Genomic DNA, 19,319 nt, shown 5'->3' with positions numbered 1-19,319 from the left:
CAGACAGATGCCAATGACACTGAATTCATTTCCAGCCATTTGCTTCTAAGCTCACCTGATTATTTGCAGCAAAAGGCATTAGCTTCCAACTTACACTCGTGCTGTGAAATTTCTTTCTAAAACATATTCTGAAAAAGTCATTCGGGGGCTAAGGGGGACTGAGGCTTGGTATGTGTCAACTAAAGAAAGTTCTCTGCTGATTTAACCTGTGCTGTTTCTGGTCAGGGTGACCACGTGCATCAGCTGTAGACCCCTCCCCCCATATATGCTGTAGCGTGGGCTTTGTGTTGAAAAGCACTTGGGAAGTACAGGAGCACACATTACCTTACTTTATGTTCACAATACCTCTGCGATGTCAATGACTGCTACCCGCTGTACACGGGGGGGGGGGGGCGAGTGGGGGGAGACTTTGCCAAGACCTCAGGTCTGCAAAGGAGCATCCCTGGATCTTGTTTCCTGACTTCTGTATCCTACTGTGGGCTCTTAATCCTAAATCTCTCTGCCCAAGAGCTCTCTGGTCTGCTTATTTCATGAAAGTAAAATAAGATGAGCTGATTAAGACTAAATTACAAAGGACAAAAGACTTAGAGTAGAAACAAACAGTTCTTTCCATTAGTGTGTGTGAACTTTCAACACACACACACACATACATGCACACACACACACACACACACACACACAAAGCACTGTAAAGATAGAAGGCAAACATGTGGCGTGTCCACATGTGATGGCCGCAGTCAATATCAGGGCCTTTGGCAAGGGCTGCTGCAACTACACAAAGTTTGTAGTCTCTGAGTACAGAACAGCCTTGGAGGAAATTCCCTGAAGGACTCCCGCAGGGACCCTCAGTCTACATCAGCCACTTCAGGAAGCTGACACACGTCCAGAGTTAGAAATGTTCTCCTTGCTGTAAACTGAACATATCTCTGTCCCATCTCTTGGTTCTCATGTCCACTCTCCCCCAAGTCAGGAACCTTCTTCCTGAACCCCAAATACAGCACCCCGGGGCCTGTGCACTGTCTCCCTCTGCCCGGACAGTTTGCCTCCCATCTCTGCATCACTACTTCTTCCTGGCTGTACAAGACTCAGACCAAGGAACACCTACTCTAAAAGCACTCTTCTTGTTTCCCCCATCTGATGTTGATAGCTCTTCCTCCTTTCCAAAAGCACCCAGTGCAATTTTTTTTTTTCCTTTAAACGTATGGCTGCCTAAAATTGTCCTCTTGCCCGGGATCTACCTTCAAACTCAACTGCAGCCTCCAGAAGGGCAGGGGACCCATGTTTCTCGTCATTGCTGTTACCTCCCTTGCTTGGTGCACAGAAGCTATTGAGAAAAACTTGGTGAATGAGAACCTCTCCCATTCCCACACAAACCTGGCCCCACCCCCAAATGTCAGGTCCTGCCAGAGAAGCTAAGAAGGCAGCGAAGAAGCTCTACCTGGTCCGTGAAGAATCCATGTCGAGCACCAGCTTTGCTAAGTGTTTCCTTTGCTTCTGGATATTTGGAATTTCCACCTGTGGTTCCAGAAGAGGAGAGACACAGTCAAACCCAAGGCCAAGGTTAACACTTGAAGAGCTAGGCTCTCAAAGAATGCTTGAAGAATGACTGGAAGTCACCTGAAGGTGGCTACAGGTCTCCCGGTCCTTGCTTTCTCCTTTGTCACTATCCTGGGTCTAATCCTCAACAAAGAGGAATTATGCTTCACATCAAGCTTGATGTCAAGCTACTGGGTTTATCATCTACTGCTTTCCTCCCTCTCCTGCCCCTGTGTGTGTGTGTGTGTGTGTGTGTGTGTGTGTGTGTGAAAATCCACCTGAGATTCGTTGTCACTCGAATTCCAAGGATGCAATGCAGCCACCCCATGCTGCCCACTGCATTTCTAGACCACTGCATTTCTCATCTTGCATACATGCAACTGTGTACCCTTGACCAGTGTGGCCTGGGTATGGCCACACTCCTGCTCTTAGTCAAACCAGAAGCAAACAAATAACAAGAAAAAAAATAACAACCACAGACCCAGTGGCTTCTCTGTCTACTTCCAACAATGGCCAAAAGCAGAAAGGAAGGGAGTACAGCCATTTAGGTGCTGGCAGACCCAACTCAGTGAACAGCTGAGCTCAGAGACACCATGGCCTTCGCAGGCCCGAGATGATAAGGGCTGCCACTAGGATATACAGTTTATATTTAGGGAAACAAAGGAGTTGTGTTGGCATATTTACAGAAAGAAAGCAAGATTTCCCACAGTCAGCACTGAATAACTCGGCCTCCACGGAATTCTCCACAAGGACTTCTTCCATATTGGTTGTATGTGGATGCTCTTTTTATATTTTTCTTTCTAAAAATGACTTCCTTGAAGATTCCAGTGCAGGATTTTGGTTCCAGGCCCAGCAAAAGTAGGGCAGGATGTGAGAATTAAAAAGGAAAATTGGCTATGAATTGAACTAAAAATCATCTTGGGGCTGGGTTTTTTTTTTTTTTTTTTTTTTTTTAAACACAAGGGGAAAATGTGAGAAAAACCTAGTGCTCCGTGAGGCACTTTCCACCCACTCAGCTAAGCCAGGCTGAGGGGTGTGCTGAGTGCACTGGCTCCAGCAGCAAGCTGCACTGTCAGCATCCGCCAACCCTGGGGCTGCACTGGGGAGTCACAGGACTGCTCAAGTCAGAAAGGAGCATGGGATACGCTGCTGCATTCCCCTAACTTCTGGGGCTGTTTCAGGCTTTGGCCAGAGCTCCAGCCACCTTTTATGAGGAGCAGGTGCCTCTCAGGAGTGTTCCTGGCTGGGGGAAGACAGGACTGAAGGCAACAGTCATTCAACTCCATCCACAGTGTGGGACGCAACGGCTTACAGCTGCTCTTTGCTGAGATGTCAATTTGCTCTTTGATCACCTTTAATTACTTAAGTAATTTTTTAATTCATAGTTTAGTCTCAGAAAGAATACAGAGAGACAGGGACACAAGAAAGATGATCTAGAGATGAAACCAGACATGAACTGGGCAATATTACAAAGCTTCTAAAATTTCGAGTCATGTGGGATGATGTAATTTTTAATTTAAAAGAGCAGAAGTTAAATACTATTGAATCTGAGTCCCCCAGGTTGCACATTCCATGTTTATTATGGTGGAAGAAGGCTAAGGGCTACTGTAAGATAGCTTTTCAATAATGTGGTTTAATTTAGTATTTTGTAAACTCCAGGAAGAAAAGGACATCAAACAAAGAGACCTTAAGATGCTCTTGCATCAGTTCCCTAGACTCCTCAGGAGGAAGCGGCCATGTATGTCACTAGTTACTGAAGACTGCAGATGGGCGGCTAGGGGATGCTGAGAGGGATTGGGATGATGGAATTCGGACTTGGGTTGGAGATGGAGGTAATGCTGCTGCTTCTATAAGTTTATCCTTCCAAAAGAGAACAGAGAAGGCAGTGGGGGGGGGGGGGGAGAAGCCGAAAGAGCCACCATACTTGAAGATCTTGACCATGGTGTGGTCATGACGCTTCCTGAAGGAATACAGCGTCAGCCACTGAGTAGAGGGCAGGAAACAGGGGAAGGCGGGAAGTAGAACTCTTTCTGTCCTAGGCCCAGCCTCGTTTGGTGTCTCACCTCTGCTAGCAGGAACAGGGGCTCGATCACATCCCTCTCCACTTGCAACTCAAAGTGGATCAGCTCCTGAGCTAGCTTGTCCTCCGTCTCTCCACAGAGCTTCAGCATCTTCCTGCAAACAAGGAGAAAAGGCATCCTCAATATCCCAGACAGACCACCATGCTCTGCGGAGTCACACTCCATTACTCTCAGCTTGCTAAATGTCCCCAAGTCAGTGTCAATAAGATGGCTGGTTTCTATGGCTACCAGTGGCCAAGCTGTCCCCACTGCCTCCATGTGTCTGAAGTTATCACCTATTCCAAACAGTGCGGAGTGCCAGGGACAACAGGGATGCATGGACAACTGTGAGAGATGTGGAGAACATAGACTCACACAAGCCAAGTCCTCCAGCACAGGGATTCAGTTGTCTCGCTCTCTCCTCTGGGATCCCTGGGGAGACCAGCTAAGATGGCTCCACTAACACACCAAACCTTCACACAGATACCCAAAACTGGACTCTGATAGGACCCCACCTGGAGAAAATACTTACTCCTCAACCATGGAAACTGACTTAGTACACGGTGAGTACGCAGGTCATTAGCAAAGGGGAAACGTCACCCCACAAGTTGCTCAACACGGACCGAATGGAAATGACATAATAAAGGGAACATTAGTCCATTTTCTAAGAAAAGAGACCATTTGAAAGATGCTAGTTTTCCCCAAACGACTGTCTTCCTTACACAGTACAAGGTTCACTGAAACTCAGGTAAGCTTTAAATATCAATGGAAGTATAAGCAGACACAATGTACTCTCAGCTTAGAGAATGCTTTCGCTGTTCTAATATGCTCATACACATATGACACTACCACTTGGCTAAAAACCCTTCCACTATTAGTTTTATAGCCAACTCATCTTGCACAAATTGCTTTTCCCCCAGTGTAGAGTCAACCCCAGGGACTTATACATGCCTGGCAAGAACCGTGCTACTGGGCTTCCTCAGCTCTACTTGCTTTTCACATGCAGCTATTTTCAGGGCTTGTCCACGTTTGCTTATGCAAAATTCGTCATTTTGTCATGTGCAGGTCTTTTTTATGTACACGTGTACCTGCATGTATTAAGCTTTGCCATGATCAAAAGTTTTGGTGGCCGCACATGCACTGCTGTGGTGGATACACATATAACACATCCTCACACGTATGCATGCACATTTGGGAGTTTCCCCTGCTCTATGCCCCGGTGACTCTCATCTGGGAAGTCTTGGCTCTGGTCAAAATGCTGAGTCTGCATGCCATCTCTTTCAGGCTCTCCAAGACCTATGGTCCATAAAGTGATCCTCACACCCTTGGCTACTTCTGGACTGAGATCTAGATATTGGAATTCATTTCCCCTTCTCCATATATTCATGCATCTGGAGAGAAATGTAAAACAGGCTCTGATTCCCTTCCTGTCAATTTCTGTAAATGTCAGCTCCCAGCTTGTGGTTTTATCTCTCCACCTTCGTAAGGGCACTTCTAACCCGACCTTTTGGTACTTTCTTTCACATCCCTTATGCTATGACTTAGTTTGTAAAATGTTAATTATTAGCTGTTGACCCTCTAACTATGGAAAATGATGATTTTAATTTGTGCTTACATTTCTTCGTTCTGCTTATTTAAATTAACAGATGTTCAGTATTTGCTTTTGACAATATATTATAGGCTGTACATCTAATCCAAAAATCCAAACCTTACTTTTTAAAAAATTATTATTTGATTTTATGTCTATGGGTGCTTGCCCAATTCTGTTCATGACACATGTGCAGTGCTGGCGGTGTCCAGAAGAGGGCGCAAGACTCCCTGGAACTAGGGTTAACAGACAGTGGTAAACTGCCCTGTAGATGCTAGGAATTAAGTCTGGATCCCCTAGGAGAGCAGCCTTTTAACCACTGAGCCATCTCTACAAACCCAAACTTTTTAAAAGTCTGAGTTTTTGAGGCATTTCAGAGTAAAGATTTTTTTTTCTTTCTTTTTTTTTTCTTTTCTTTTGTATTTAAGACACTTACCTGGTAAAGGCTATGTAAACTACATGAAAAACCCAAACTGTCCAAACTGTTTGGTCTCAAGCATTGGCGAGAAGGGCTGCTCCGCCTGGACTGGAGAGGTAAGTTAGTTAGTGCATCGTGAGCACCAGGATCTGCACTTGCTCATTTTCCAAGGAGTGAACCACACCCTTCCATTTGCTTGCTTTCTGTGTGCCTGACTGAACCCCAAACATTGGCCACTTTTCCAGTTGGCTCAGGCCTGCAAACACTTGATATGTCTGAGCTACGCCTTCTTGAACTCATCTTCCCTGGACATGTGCCACTCTGGAGTATATTCCTTGTTGTCCCCAGGACACAGCTGTCTTCCTCCAGCATTTCTGGGGTTGGCCATGGCTCCGCCCTGTGTCTTTTACCCTGCATCTAGCTCTTTTTTGTTCGCCCTCCTTGGGAAGCAAAGTCACATTTTAGGACCATGGTCCTTATGCTCCTCCACGCTCCCATCGACTGGGCCTTGGATACAGCGCTGAGCAGTGTCTCTCTCTTTCTTCATTGAAAGCTGTTTTAACTTGCAAGCATCTTTTGTTGCTTCTGGTGGTTCTCGGGGCGTCACGATTCTGGTTCTTCAGGATAGCACAATACTGGTTTTCAGGAGCTTGTGAAGTGTTCTCTGCTACTGCTCAGGATCCCAAACTTCAGGCTCAGCATGCCCTTTCAACTAGGAGATCAAGCCCTTCCATCTGGAAAATGCTTTCAGGTTATTCCTTTTCATTGTCTTTTAATTTCTTCCTCCCGTTCTTAGAACTGCTGCTATTTAACCATGACTCTGGAACTGTTCCTCTAATTTTCCACGTTTGTCTACATGCCATGTCTTTGTCTTCATCCTTGAGTTTCTGGATGATTTCCCCCAAATCAACCTCGACTGAGAATTTTGCATCTGCAGGCATTTGTTTTCATCTCTTCCAATTTGCTGTGGATTTCTGAGTGTTCCCGCCTGGTAATAAACATCTCGTACCAATATCCTTTTGATTTCATGACTGGACTGCCTCCTCCTACCCCTTCAAAACATTTCAAACAGTTCACCTAAAATATTCCCTCTCCATCCCAGCTCTCATTCTTTCTCTCCTGCATTGAATGAGGTGAGACTTTCTTCAGATGCCTAGGGAAATCCAGTGCCTGCTTCTGTCTAAGGGTGGGGATTGCAAGCGTGGAGCACAAGAGCCGGTGAGGTAGCTATGAGCAAGCCCTCTGAATGCTCTGGCTGAACCATGGGCACTCCATCTCTAACATCCTCACAGCCTTAGGTCCTTCCATGGAGCCTGTCAGCTTCTCCGGGAAAGACACTTCTTTCTACTTTTTTCCCAGGAGGAATAAAGCCTGGAGCCATGGCGCTGAGAAGAGTCACATCTGTTATGCCCAGGAACCCTGGATCTTCCTCTTTAGTGGTCGCTACTGCTATACCCTGCTGTGCCCAGAGTTCAATATTTCAAATGTGTTTGTTTATTCCCCAATGGAGAGCTGTGCTGAAAGGTGGATGAGGAGGAAAATCTCCTTCAGGTGTGAACTGTGCAAGCTTTGGATTCTCTGGGTACCTGAAAGACTTCAAATCCCCATTCATTATAATAAAACCCCTTCCACCTCAAAGACCATGACTGCAGAGACCCTGCCGCCATCATTCCTGAGCATAAGACAATCCTATGCTGTATATTACGTCAGACCCTGGTGTACAGACTGCTGGTGTGTGTGTGTGTGTGTGTGTGTGTGTGAAGTTTATTGTACTGGGATGTGCCAAATAAGTTCCTTGGTTGTTACTGTTGTCTTTTTAGTGCTGAGGTCCAAACCAGAGACTTCATGTATGGCAAGCGAGCGTGCCACATTGAGCCACATCAGGCCTGTTCTTGGTTATCCCTATGGCTGAAAGCTCACAAAATTATGGCACTGGTGTCTTTTTCTTTTCTTCTTGCCACCAGCGTAGGTTTGTGTCACTGAGGAAAACAAAAATGCCTGTGTTCTAGCTTTAGTGGATTCTAGAAGGGAGCAAGAGCAATGGGGAGCCGGCCTGTCTTTCCATAAAGCCTGTGGCCTGTCTTTCCATAAAGCCTGTGGCGTCACTGTAACTTTCTCAGTGTGTACAGAGTTCATGTTCACATGCCTACAATGTTCTATATATTAAACACTTTATCTGGTTTCCATCCATGATGCCTGGACACACACAGTAAATGCCATCACCTTCTCATACTTTTCTCATTGCTTTGATCAAATACCTGACATGAAGCAACTCAATGGAAGAAGGATTTCCTCTGGCTTAGTTGTAAAGGGTAGCTATTGCGGTGGTGAAGGCAGGCAGCTGATAGCTTTTTAGCAGAGGCAGCACCACTAGCTGCTTATTCATAGCTCTTGTTCATATCTCAGCCCAACCAGGAGACTCAGTTCAGACAAGAGCAGGGCCGGCTCAAAACCTCAAGGCCCATCCAGGAGAGCGTCTCTTCTTTAGCTAGGCCCTCCCGCCCCAAGGTTTGCAAACCAGAAGCCACCAACGGGAACCACATGCTCAAACAAATTCACAAGCCTACTGGGACATTTTCCACCTAAACCACAGCACCCACCGCTTCTTACCTCCCCTGTTTCCACTGCAGACAGGGTCTGTTGTCAGTCCCTTGCTTGTTTCTATTCCTGTCCATGTGCGCATCGGGGGTTCATTTTAAGGGTGTGTCCTTACAGACATCACCAAGCTTATATGCTCTCAAACTGTGGCTCAGGCAGGTCCAGAACTCACTAGGTAGCTCAGATTGTCCCCTAACTTACATCAATCCTCCTGCCTCGGCCTGTTGAGTGCTGAGATTCCAGCTGTGAGCCACCACACCTGGCTTCGGATTCTCTTTGCTTCACACACACACACACACACACACACACAGAGAGAGACTATAAGCATAAAGGTAATATATCCTACCTTCCGTTCAAATAATCAAAGATCTGAAAGCAGTGCCCCCTCCCCGATGCGTCCTGTTACTGATGTTGTAAGTTTTAGAAGACTGCTTACATTACCCACCAGATTAATCATTCTTACACTGCTGCTTTTTAATTCAATGTTTGTATTTCATCTACACTGAAGGATAGTGCAGTAAGCAACCTAAATCATGCCACTTTGACATAAGAATTATTTTGAGGTGAAGGCAAATAAGAAAAAAGAAAAAAGAAAAAGTACAGTCTTTCTCCCACCCCACCTAAATGCAAGAAATAGATTTACAAAAATGTAAATCCTTCGTCCTTTCTGCCCAAAAGAGCAGAAATTAATCACCAGATTCCTCTAGACCCCAGGACAGAGCCACAGGAACCTACATTATAATTTTTGCTAGCTAGTCCTGATGACTCCCCACATCTCTCCCTTCCCACAATCCGCCACCCAAGAAACTCCTCTGCCTTTGACTTGTCATTGCTCTCAACCTGTTACTCCTTTGTTGGAATGCTGCGTGAGCCCACGTTCCGCCACCCCATTACTCATCGCTGCTGAGACACCCCATGTGCATGCCTTACACATGTTGGGAAAAAGTGTCTGCTCTCCTGGGGAGCCAGCAGCTGATAATCCTACTGGCTGGGCCCTGGCCCAGGTGCTTAGGAAGGCGAAAGGGAAAATGAACTTTTCCCTCCCTTACAACACAGCGGCTTCAAGTTCTTCTGTGTTAACCACACTTCACAGTTTTCCTCTGGACATAGTCTGTTTCACAAAGCCTCCACCTATCCAACGGGCAAATCATACCTTCAGATTTACTCTGCAAGTATAAACTCCATTCCTGAAAATTCCTTTATTTCCTCTTTATTCTTACATAATGACTTCACTTAGCAGAAAAGTCCAGTTTTCTTGAAATCTTACTTGGTACCTGAACACACCCTCTACCAAATGTCCTTCACACTTATTAGCTCGTAAATGGTCTGTTATCAGTTTAATGCTCTGGTAGAGGTGATCATCTTCTTCCTTTGCCTGACTTTAAATCACAAACATCTCTCTACAGATCACAGGACTTCTTATGCTCCTTTATGTTGGAGACATGTCTGTCTTTCCATCTACAACTGAAAACAGTCAACCGCACACACACCATTCTCCATGTTCTTCCTCCGGATCCCTCTAGATGGATGGATGGAGCAGCTGGACGGATGGAGCAGCTTCTCGGTCCCCAGCGCCTCCCAGTGTAACAGGGCCCGGAGCTTCAGCCTGTACCTCAGTGTGCTGTTTCCAAGGTCATCAACTCTCCCTCGGTTCACTGGTTCACAATCTCTACGCTGGCTTAATTAAGTTTTCGTGGCAGCATACTTTTTGCTTTAAAGAGTTCTGTTTTTTTGTTTGTTTGTTTTTGTTTACTCAATTCCACCCACATGCTTTAGTTTCCTTTGTCAAGGACTTCATTTTTTGGTTCTTTACACAGTTTCGCCCTGGTTATTTTATTTTGCACTTTCTTACGTGTTGCCATGTTACCCTTGCTTCTTGGGAGTGCTGAATTGGCTTCGGGGTGGAAGACACTGATGATTTCACCTCCGAATTAGCTTGCCTTGTCTTGCTAGGAACGCCACACATGCTGACACCTGATGGCAGTCATCCTTTTGCTCCAGTTGAGCTGGGGATCTCTCTGTCCTCCACCATACTTAAGTTCCCTTCCCCACAGGGACTTAGCTCATGGCACAGACAACAGCACTTTGGCTGAGGGTTTTAATTTTAGCATCTCCTTTCCCACCCAGAACTAGCTGACCCTGATGAATGGATCAGTATCGGCTCAGGACCCCCAAGACCAAGTTCCCGGCACATAGGAGATTTATTTGCCCCAGAGGGACTGAGGGCAGTGAATAAGAGACAAAGACAGGGGATAAAGGATGAGGGGGAAGAGAAGAATGCAGAGGGGCTGGGATATTTGTCCAGAGACACAAAAAGGATTGCCTCTAGCTAGAAAGGAAACAGATGGGGCCCACTGGAAAATGGAGGTTTACAAGGGAAAGGAGAAACGCTGTGATAGGATAAGGTGTTTCATTTTAATTGAGATTGTTAAGTAGGTGAACCAAAAGGGCTTTTGATTGCTGGACTTCAATACTTTGATGGCTGGACCTTGGTAGTCAGCTGTAGAAGGAGGAAGAGGCCAAATAGGGAAATAGAGCTTGGTGGCTAGCTTTAGAAACGTAAGCTAACGGGTTTTTTAGCAAGACAGAGGGAATGAGAAGGGCAAGGCCTTCCACAGCCATGTTGGTGAACAGGCTAGAATCCCTTCACCTGGTGCTCTATGACAAATCTTAGTCCCTGAGTTACAGGTGGGGACATACCTAGATTGGGTACAAACACACAGATGGCATCATCTTACCCGAGAAGTGTGTCATCTCCCAGGATCGCAGACCCCTCCATCAAGCACTGAGCCAGTGTCGTCAAAGGCAACTTTTTCTGAAAAGGAAATAAATGCTGCACTGAAAACCTTCCATCCATGTCCTCCGAGGTGGCAAAGTCAAATACTTGAAAAGATATCTTATTACTATAGCTGTGAAACATGCTGACTTCAAAACATATTTAATCCTGAAGTGCTCATAAGGGTTAGACTTAAGAGAGACAACAATTCACCAGTGAACAATGAAGGCCACAGCAAGCTCATGAAAAGGCACCCCCGCTCATGAGTGACTAAGGAAGCCCAACCCGCGATCCAAAGCAAGAGCCATCACTCACTCCCACCCACTTGATGGCTCTATTGGCTTAGCATGTGTAGAAGGGCATTCTCAAATTTTTGGATGTGAGTCTAGCCTTTAATGGCTGAGCCATCTCTCCAGCCCTAGAAGGGCAATCTTACTGGAAATTTAAACCAGTCCTTCACTAGGGCAGTTTGGGAGTAGCTTAAAGACTAACAAGCTACCATTCCAGTCCCAGGCACATATCCCTAGGAGGTGTGAGCAACTGTCAAAATAAATGCATATTCACCAGTGTGACTAGCAGCCCCCAAGAACAACCAGAAAGCGGGAACAATTCAAGTATCCATGGGCTGAAAGCATGTGGCCTGTCTGTGTGAAGGAACAGCCTTCGGCAGATGGCACCTAGATTCTTGTGCACCCTTGTATTAAAATTCTCGCCATACCTTACTCTTGCGCATGTCTGTTCATTTGCACTGTTTTCCTCACAGACATTATGTACATGCCATGATTGAACACAAAATGGTCCCCACAGATTCCTGTGCGTGAATAGTTGGTCCCAGCTGATGATGCTGTTCTGGGACACTGGAATCCCTTGACCATGGGATGGCGGATAACAGTAGGCCCAGTCCAGCAGAGACACACATTCGACGGTTACAGGTCTGCTGCAGGTCCAGCCCCAGCTCTCTGCATCCTGATCCTCTGACAAGAAAGCAGGTCAGAGCACAAGCCTGCTTCCAGCCCCGCCTTCTCCCCATGATGGACCAATGTCCGCTGAAACCGTGAGCCAAAATAAGGCTCCTCCCCTTCGGTAGCTTCTGTAGGACTGTTTACCACAGCTGACCAGGCTAGGAAAGCAGCGCGTCATTCCTCACTCTGGGTCTTGTCCTGCATATGTAAAGGTGTCTTTTACATCATTTCCTATTATTACATCTAGAGCTGACTCCCCTTTGTTTTTAAAAACTATGTCAATCACTGATTGAATGACTATATATTTGCTCAAGTCCTTTACTAATGGTTTAACTGTCCCTCCAGGAAATCGGTGGAGGTGAATCTGAGGGCTTGAATTCCAAGGTCAGGAAGAAGGAAGGGTGGGTAACAAAAAAGAAAAGTGATATTTTTACTTATGTAGGTACTTCAGGAATCAAGAAATCAGAAGAAAGATATCAGGGGGGAAGGGAGAAGGAAATGAGGTGGGATCTTCCAGACAAGCTGAATGGGGCAGCCTATCATCAAAGGCAGCAGATGGGATGGTTGCTAACGGGCTGTGACCCTGACAGGCTACAGTTCACTTTTGCTTCTAAAGAAGTCCCAAGGGCTCCACCTAAACAGGTTCTTTAATCACCTCGTACCTACCAACTGCCTATCACCCAGGTCTTACCTGCTTTCTCCACCTCTCTGCCAACCCCCACTTCATACATGAGGACACACAGCTGCTAAACATATTTCCCTCCATTGCCAAGGATCCATGCTGGCCCTCATTCTTGGTAAATGAATGAATTCTGTAGCACACTTCAAGCCAGCCAGTGGTTTGTAGGGACAAAGATAAGCTATTAAAATTAACTTGTCCCCAGCTCAGGAGTTCAGGTAAAAACTTAAGAGCAAGACAAGACAAGACAGTATGTCCCCAGGTTTAGACCTATCACTCTGTCATATCTGAAATGACTGTTCTTTCTAAAATTATCCTGGGTTTAAGAGGCATGGTTTGTAAGATGACTCAGGCATAAAATCTCCCTCTTATATACTCAGTTCCCCCCACATATCTATACTTTTATTCTGTCATGTGACACTGAAAATTGCTAGCTGCTGTCCTCTAATTCTCAGTCCTAGAAATCAGCTTGTGGGATTTAATCTCCTGAAGGCCAAAGCTTCTTGATCAGACCATAGTAGTTTTCCATGGGTACCTGAGGCTAGGCCAGGGTTTTGTTAACAGCCACAGGCTGAAACTCCTTGGTACTTGAACAGATGAAGCACAATGCAGTCATTAACAGGTACTACCTCATTAAACTCACAAATATCACCACGGGGTAGAAATCATTGCTAACACCACTTTCCAAATGAAAGAGCTTAGGCTTATGAGGTCATTCACTCCCTCAAGGTCAGGTGAAATGAAGCGGCAGCTTCGCTTCATTGGAGACTCCAGACTTGACCTCAGAGCCTCGCACTAAATTGCATGGTATTTTAAATTGGTGGGCTAGTGTGTCAGGCAGATCCCGAGCCTCAAATACTCATGGACTGTCTGTTCCTGACACTGATCTATTTTTATCACCTCCTACCATGTGGCAGGCCCTGTTTTAGGCACTGAGAACGCAGCTGGTGGAGCCCAGACCCTGTTCCCATGGAGTTCGGGTACCATTGCAGAGATCACAGTGCTTCAGGCCCTAATATGCACTGTGAGGAAAACAAGGCAGGGTGATGGGCAGGGGGAGGGGAGGAGCCTGCACCCTGGCTGCCTCTGATGATAAGGTAGAGTCTGGAGAAGAGCAATGAATAAAAGTCACTGGCCTGAAATGCTCGGAAAGAACTGCACCCAGAGGTCAACGCAAATTCAAAGGCTCTGACAGGCTGCAGCGCCTGGAAACACATCAGTGCCTGGAAACACATAGTGCCCGGAAACACATCAGTGCAGCCGGAGATGGATGATACCAAGATAGGGGCAAAAGGCAAGGTCAGAAACACAGGTGGAAGACCCAGTGAGGAGTCCAGACTCCTCTGCTCCACAAGGGATGGGAGCCCATTGGTGGGACTCCGAGGAGCAGCGACCTCATCTGAAGCCCATGTTAAATAACTGCTTGGGAGGCAATAGAAGTTGAAATATAAAGAGGGAGGAGACTGATGGGAACTGCCACTGAATGACAGCCATGGGGACCAGGGAGGTGCTAGACAAAGCAAAACAGAAATCACAGAGGAAGAGGTAGCAAGGGTTCTGGCCAGCTTGCCTGAGAGTTCTGGGAAGGGAAGACTAACATATATTATCTGGGACAGGGGTTGGAGCCAATGGTAGACACTTGCTGCAGCCTCCTAGGAGGGCTTTCAGTGCTGCAGGTCCTGAGCTCCCGACTCAAAAGCCATTTGTCTTCTGAGCTCATATTTCCCTCTGTGTGATCTAAGCTCTACAGAGTCAGTGGCTATTCAGGTCCCTCTTGCCTGGTGTTCTTTATCCATTCAGAGAAGGGTCGGATTGCTCAGCCAGTGATTATCTGTAACATAGGCTGGCTTTTCCAAATCTCCTTTTCCTTGTGGCTTGGTTCTCAATGAGACTCTTGATAGAAAAAATATATTACACGTGGAATCATTTATTTTGCAGCAGAAGAAAGGATGTGGGTCAAAGGTGAACTGAGCTCCAGGTTCCCAGCTCAGACCACAGCACCACATTAGGGCACCACTCATAAAGGAAGCCCATATCCAAAGGCATTGTGCAAGCTCCTCTTTAGGACTTCTCAGGATCTGCCTATTGAAATTCCTGACACGTGCATGATTCTGTCTATAGACACTTTCCAGAGCTGAGGAAGCTTTATTTATATCTATATGAGGGATTCCTACTGAAAATAGAGTTTGAGCATACCCAATCTGAAATCCCCAAACCTTAAATGCTCCAGGATCTGAAACATTCAGAGCACTAACAAAAAGCTGCCAGTGAAAATTCCATACCTGGACACATGTGATAGCTTGCAGTGAAAACAAAGACGCACCACATTATTAAACAACATCATCTTCAGGTTGTGTGCAACAGGTGACATGAAACAAATGAATTTCATGTTTAGACTTAGGTCTCAGCTCCAGGACATCTCACTATATGTTCACAGATATTGCATAACCCCAAATATTTAAAACCCCAAACACTTCTAAGTATTTTGGACAGCAGAGAAAGAAAATGAGGGCTAGAGCAATCAGGTTGGTTTTGACATTCATGCAGGCGATCGAAGGAAAGCACCTGGGATATGCTCTCATCCTTCATTCTCTGCAGCAGGAAGACCGCTGCAAACAGAAGCCAGCACAACTCCAGGTGGAAAACTAATTCAACAGACACCAAACACAGATGTAAACTCAAGAAGGAAGGAGAAATGGGGAAAAGGCCATCTGCTTTAATTACTGCTCCTATTGCTGTGACTAACTCCTCTGACAAATGCAGCTTAAAAGAGAAAGGGTATAGGCCATCACTGCAGGAAAGCCAGCATCATCACTGAAGCAGCTGGTCACATGGCATCCACAGTCAGGAACAGATTGCCACGAATGCTGCCGCAGCACTTACGGCCCACGATCCTACCTAGGGAATGTGCTTCCGTGGTGGACAGGTCTTCCCACCTCAATGCAATTCAGATAATCTCCACAAGCATGCCCAGGTCCACCTCCCAGGACAGCACACTCAGTAAGTGCTTCCCTTGCAAACACAAGGTCCTGAGTTCAATTCCCAGAACTTTTTGTTGTTGTTCTGTTTTTTCTTTTTCAGATAAAATACAGGGGTGGTGGTGCAGGCTTATAATCCCAGTGCTGGGGAGGCAGAGACAGGCAAATCCTCAGCACTTGATGGTCAGTCAGCCCAGCCTGCTTGATAAGTTCCAGTCCAGGAGAGGGGGGAAAAGAGACAGAGAGACAGAGATAGCAAGAGAGAGACAGAGACACAGACACAGAGATTGACACACACACACACACACACACACACACACACACACGTATATAAGAGCAATACCTAAGGTACACAACTCCCAATGTGAAGTCCCCTCACCACCAACACCAAATATGCATGCATACGTATGCACACTGGCACACACACACACACACACACACACACACACAAACACACACACACGCACACGCACACGCACACGCATACGCACACGCACACGCACGTATATAAGAGCAATACCTAAGGTACACAACTCCCAATGTGAAGTCCCCTCACCACCAACACCAAATATGCATGCATATGTATGCACACTGGCACACACACACACACACACACACACACACAAACACACACACACGCACACGCACACGCACATACAGTTCTAAAGGTATCTTTTGCTTTTTGGTAGTACTGAAGGAGGTAGGGGTGAAGAGGAAAGACCAGAAAGGCTGTTGACACCAATCACTGCTGAGAACAAGCACATTCACGGTGCTTGCTGTTCCTGAAATCAGTTGAAAAGAGACATCAGAGTAGCTATGGAAACAATGCCCAAGGGTCTTTCTAGGTCCCTGAAAACCTCAGAACTTCTGGTACATCGTTTTCTGCAGACTGTCAATAGTACTAAGGCAAGCATAGTCTATGAATGAAGCTGAATCAAGAAGAGGTATTCACGGAGGGTAACGTCCCTCAGAGGAAGGATCTAAAAGCACTTAAGCATGGTCCTGATATCCTGCTGGCTTCCAGGAAGGGGTGTCCCCTTGGCTGGGGAGGAGATGCTTCAGGCAAGGCCAAAGAGGGAGAACCCCATGGCAGCAGAGATAAGCAGCAAGCCTTGCTTGGTTGACTTGCAGGCACATGAATAGCAGCAGCAAGTAACTGCCCTGGGTGGGATCCTGGGTGCCAGGACACAGATCTAAGCTGCCGACGCTCGGCAGAGGGTACTTACAGAACGCTTGTCGGCCTCTGCTCCCTGCTGGCCCTGCAGACAGGCGGTGAGCTTCTTGTGTGTGCTGTGGGACACCTGTTTTACCAGCTCTAGGCGCTTCTCTACCTGTGGGAATGGCGGGAGGCACAGTGAGACAGAGGTCAGGAGAGGACGATGGTGGCCTGTTACCACACAGGTAAGGATTTCCTGGGAGAAAATGCTCAGTGTTGGATGGGTGGAAAGGGGTCAGTAGAGCCCCCGGACCCCTCCTGATACTCTGAATGTTTTCCCCAACAATCTTATCTCAGAGAGATTAGCTCCAGGACACCCTCAAATAGCAATCCCCACACATGCTTAAATAAACATATTTGCATATGGGCCATGTTCATCCCCTGGTGCATCTGAAATTGCTGGTGGGTTACTCATTGTGTTTCATACAATGTAAACCCTGTGACAACACTGCCTTATTTAGGGAATGGCAGGGAAAGAAATTCGCATATGCCCAGTAAACGAGCATTTCACCGCAGTATTTTTTAATATGAGGTTAACTGAAACTACATATTGTGGGCTTGCATCTCTGGGGAACCAAACTGGAAAGCACCATCAGAAACAACAGGGTTTCACCCCCTAGCAGTTTATATGGGAGCAGGAGAGGTCTGCAAACCGCACAGAGAATCGCTCCATTTTAGAGAAAAGCATCTCTGAGGTCTAGCAGGCAAGGTAAGTGACAACCCACCTGGAGAAGGTCTTCGCTCAGAACTTCAGTCTTTTCTGCCCTAGAGGGAAAATGGAGAAAATGGTCAGCAAATATATGCATACATTTATGTATCCACACACACATATATACGTGCTTAGGTAGGGACACAGTCTAATGACAGGTCCCACTCTTCTCTCACAGCAACTCCAGAGAAGCAGCCATGAGTAGTGGAAACTCTTATTAACAGAAGAGAAACACAATTCTAGAGTCCCCCAAAAACAGTAACTACCACACCAGCAAAGCACAATGTTCAAGGTGCTCTGGAGTTCCCTGCCACAAATTCGGACCTATAGTAAGGACAACAAATGGACTTTCATATTTGTTCTTAAGAAGACCGCCACACCCATGCACCCAGGCTCCATAAGAGCAAGCAAAAAGAGCCAGATCCAAAGATGCGATGAATGATCAGCAAACACAAAGGCAGCACTGGATCCTAGCAAAGAATGTAGGCACTTGGCCATGGATTGGCCTTCCATGGTTAGGTCGCTAGTTTCCAATGGAATAATCAATGAAGAAAATGACAAGAGAATAAGACACCTCCCCCTCAAAAAATCAGCAAGTCAGGCATGGTGTTGCTTGCCTTTAATCCTAGCACTGAGGAGACAAAGGCAAGTGGATCTGAGTTTGAAGCCAGTCTCCTCTACATAGAGTTCTAGACCAGCCAAGGCTACATAGTAAGGTCCTGTCCAAAATAAACAAACAAACAAACAAACCAAAAAAAAAAAAAAAAAAAACTCTGCAAGATTGCACAAAAGACGACAAATATACAAACATAAATTGTCTCCAGATACTAGCAACAGAGCCTTAGCAACAGTTTCAAATAATTAAGTTCTTAGGTATCAGTCTATCAAGTTCTATAAAGAGCCTGCAAGCTAGGTGCTGTGGTTTGAAGGAGAATGTTTCCCATAGGCTCAGATGTTCAAATACTTGGTCCCCATTGCTGGGGATGTTCCATTTCCACAGGAAATGTGTCCCTGGAGGTGGGCTTTGAGAGTTTGTGACATTTTGGTCTCTATGCTTCATGTCTGAAATTCAAAGTACGAGCTCTCAGCTTCCTTCTCCTGCTTCCACATCTTTGCTCCACCATGATGGACTCTAACCTTCTGGAGCCAGAAGCACAGATAAATTTTCCTATAGGCCGCGTGGTCACAGTGTTTTATCACAGCAACAGAAATGTGGGAAACTGCAGAGTGCCCAGGAAGGAACTCACAGAACACCTAAGTGAAGTGGGAGACACAGGATGGAAATAGCCCAGAGCGACAGCAGGATACACCATACCACAGAGATCAAAAACCCAATGCCACCATGGGCCATAACATGCAGGGAAATAACCGTGTGGCACCTCTGGAAGAAAAACTATATTAGAGCACTCACATAACCCACATTTAAAATTAAATAATCAGGAGAGAAGGTGGCTTTGACATAGGACGTGCCAGCCAGAAACAAGTCCACACTCATGACCAAGAGATCTTGAAAACGGAACAAAGACTAATAGAGACTGACGGAAGAAGCCAACAAACTGTCATGGAATACAACATGTGAGGGTATGAATCCATGTATACAATCCTGTGCCATGGATGCGATATACAGATTAACCACAAATAGAATGGAGGCTTCAACAGAACATAAAAATATGGAATTTTTAAGCACAAGAAAAAATATCTGTGACCTTCAGTCGAGCTGTGGGTTCTAAGTGATAATATCAAAAGCATTCTGTATGAAAGAAAAGGAATTGATACATTAGACTTCTAGCAAAATGAAA

At 46.0% G+C, this 19,319-nt stretch overlaps 1 protein-coding gene across 6 annotated transcripts in view; it reads right to left on the bottom strand.

Annotated features, from left to right (window-relative positions):
* Positions 1-19,319, bottom strand: part of Arhgap44 (Rho GTPase activating protein 44) — a 152,082-nt gene that overhangs the window by 53,640 nt on the left and 79,123 nt on the right. For all 6 annotated transcript variants that reach the window (XM_060363502.1, XM_060363501.1, XM_060363499.1 and 3 more), the window contains exons 2-6: positions 17,537-17,576; positions 16,822-16,926; positions 10,939-11,015; positions 3,600-3,711; positions 1,439-1,515 (exon numbers count right to left, since the gene is read on the bottom strand). In XM_060363502.1, coding sequence (XP_060219485.1) covers positions 1,439-1,515; positions 3,600-3,711; positions 10,939-11,015; positions 16,822-16,926; positions 17,537-17,576 — 411 coding nt within the window. The remainder of the gene's footprint in view (positions 1-1,438; positions 1,516-3,599; positions 3,712-10,938; positions 11,016-16,821; positions 16,927-17,536; positions 17,577-19,319) is intronic.

Source organism: Meriones unguiculatus, chromosome 11 (assembly GCF_030254825.1).
Source record: "Meriones unguiculatus strain TT.TT164.6M chromosome 11, Bangor_MerUng_6.1, whole genome shotgun sequence".
NCBI classification, from domain to species: domain Eukaryota; kingdom Metazoa; phylum Chordata; class Mammalia; order Rodentia; family Muridae; genus Meriones; species Meriones unguiculatus.
The sequence above is the reverse complement of the archived record's forward strand: the minus strand, read 5'-3'. Positions and strand labels throughout refer to the sequence as shown.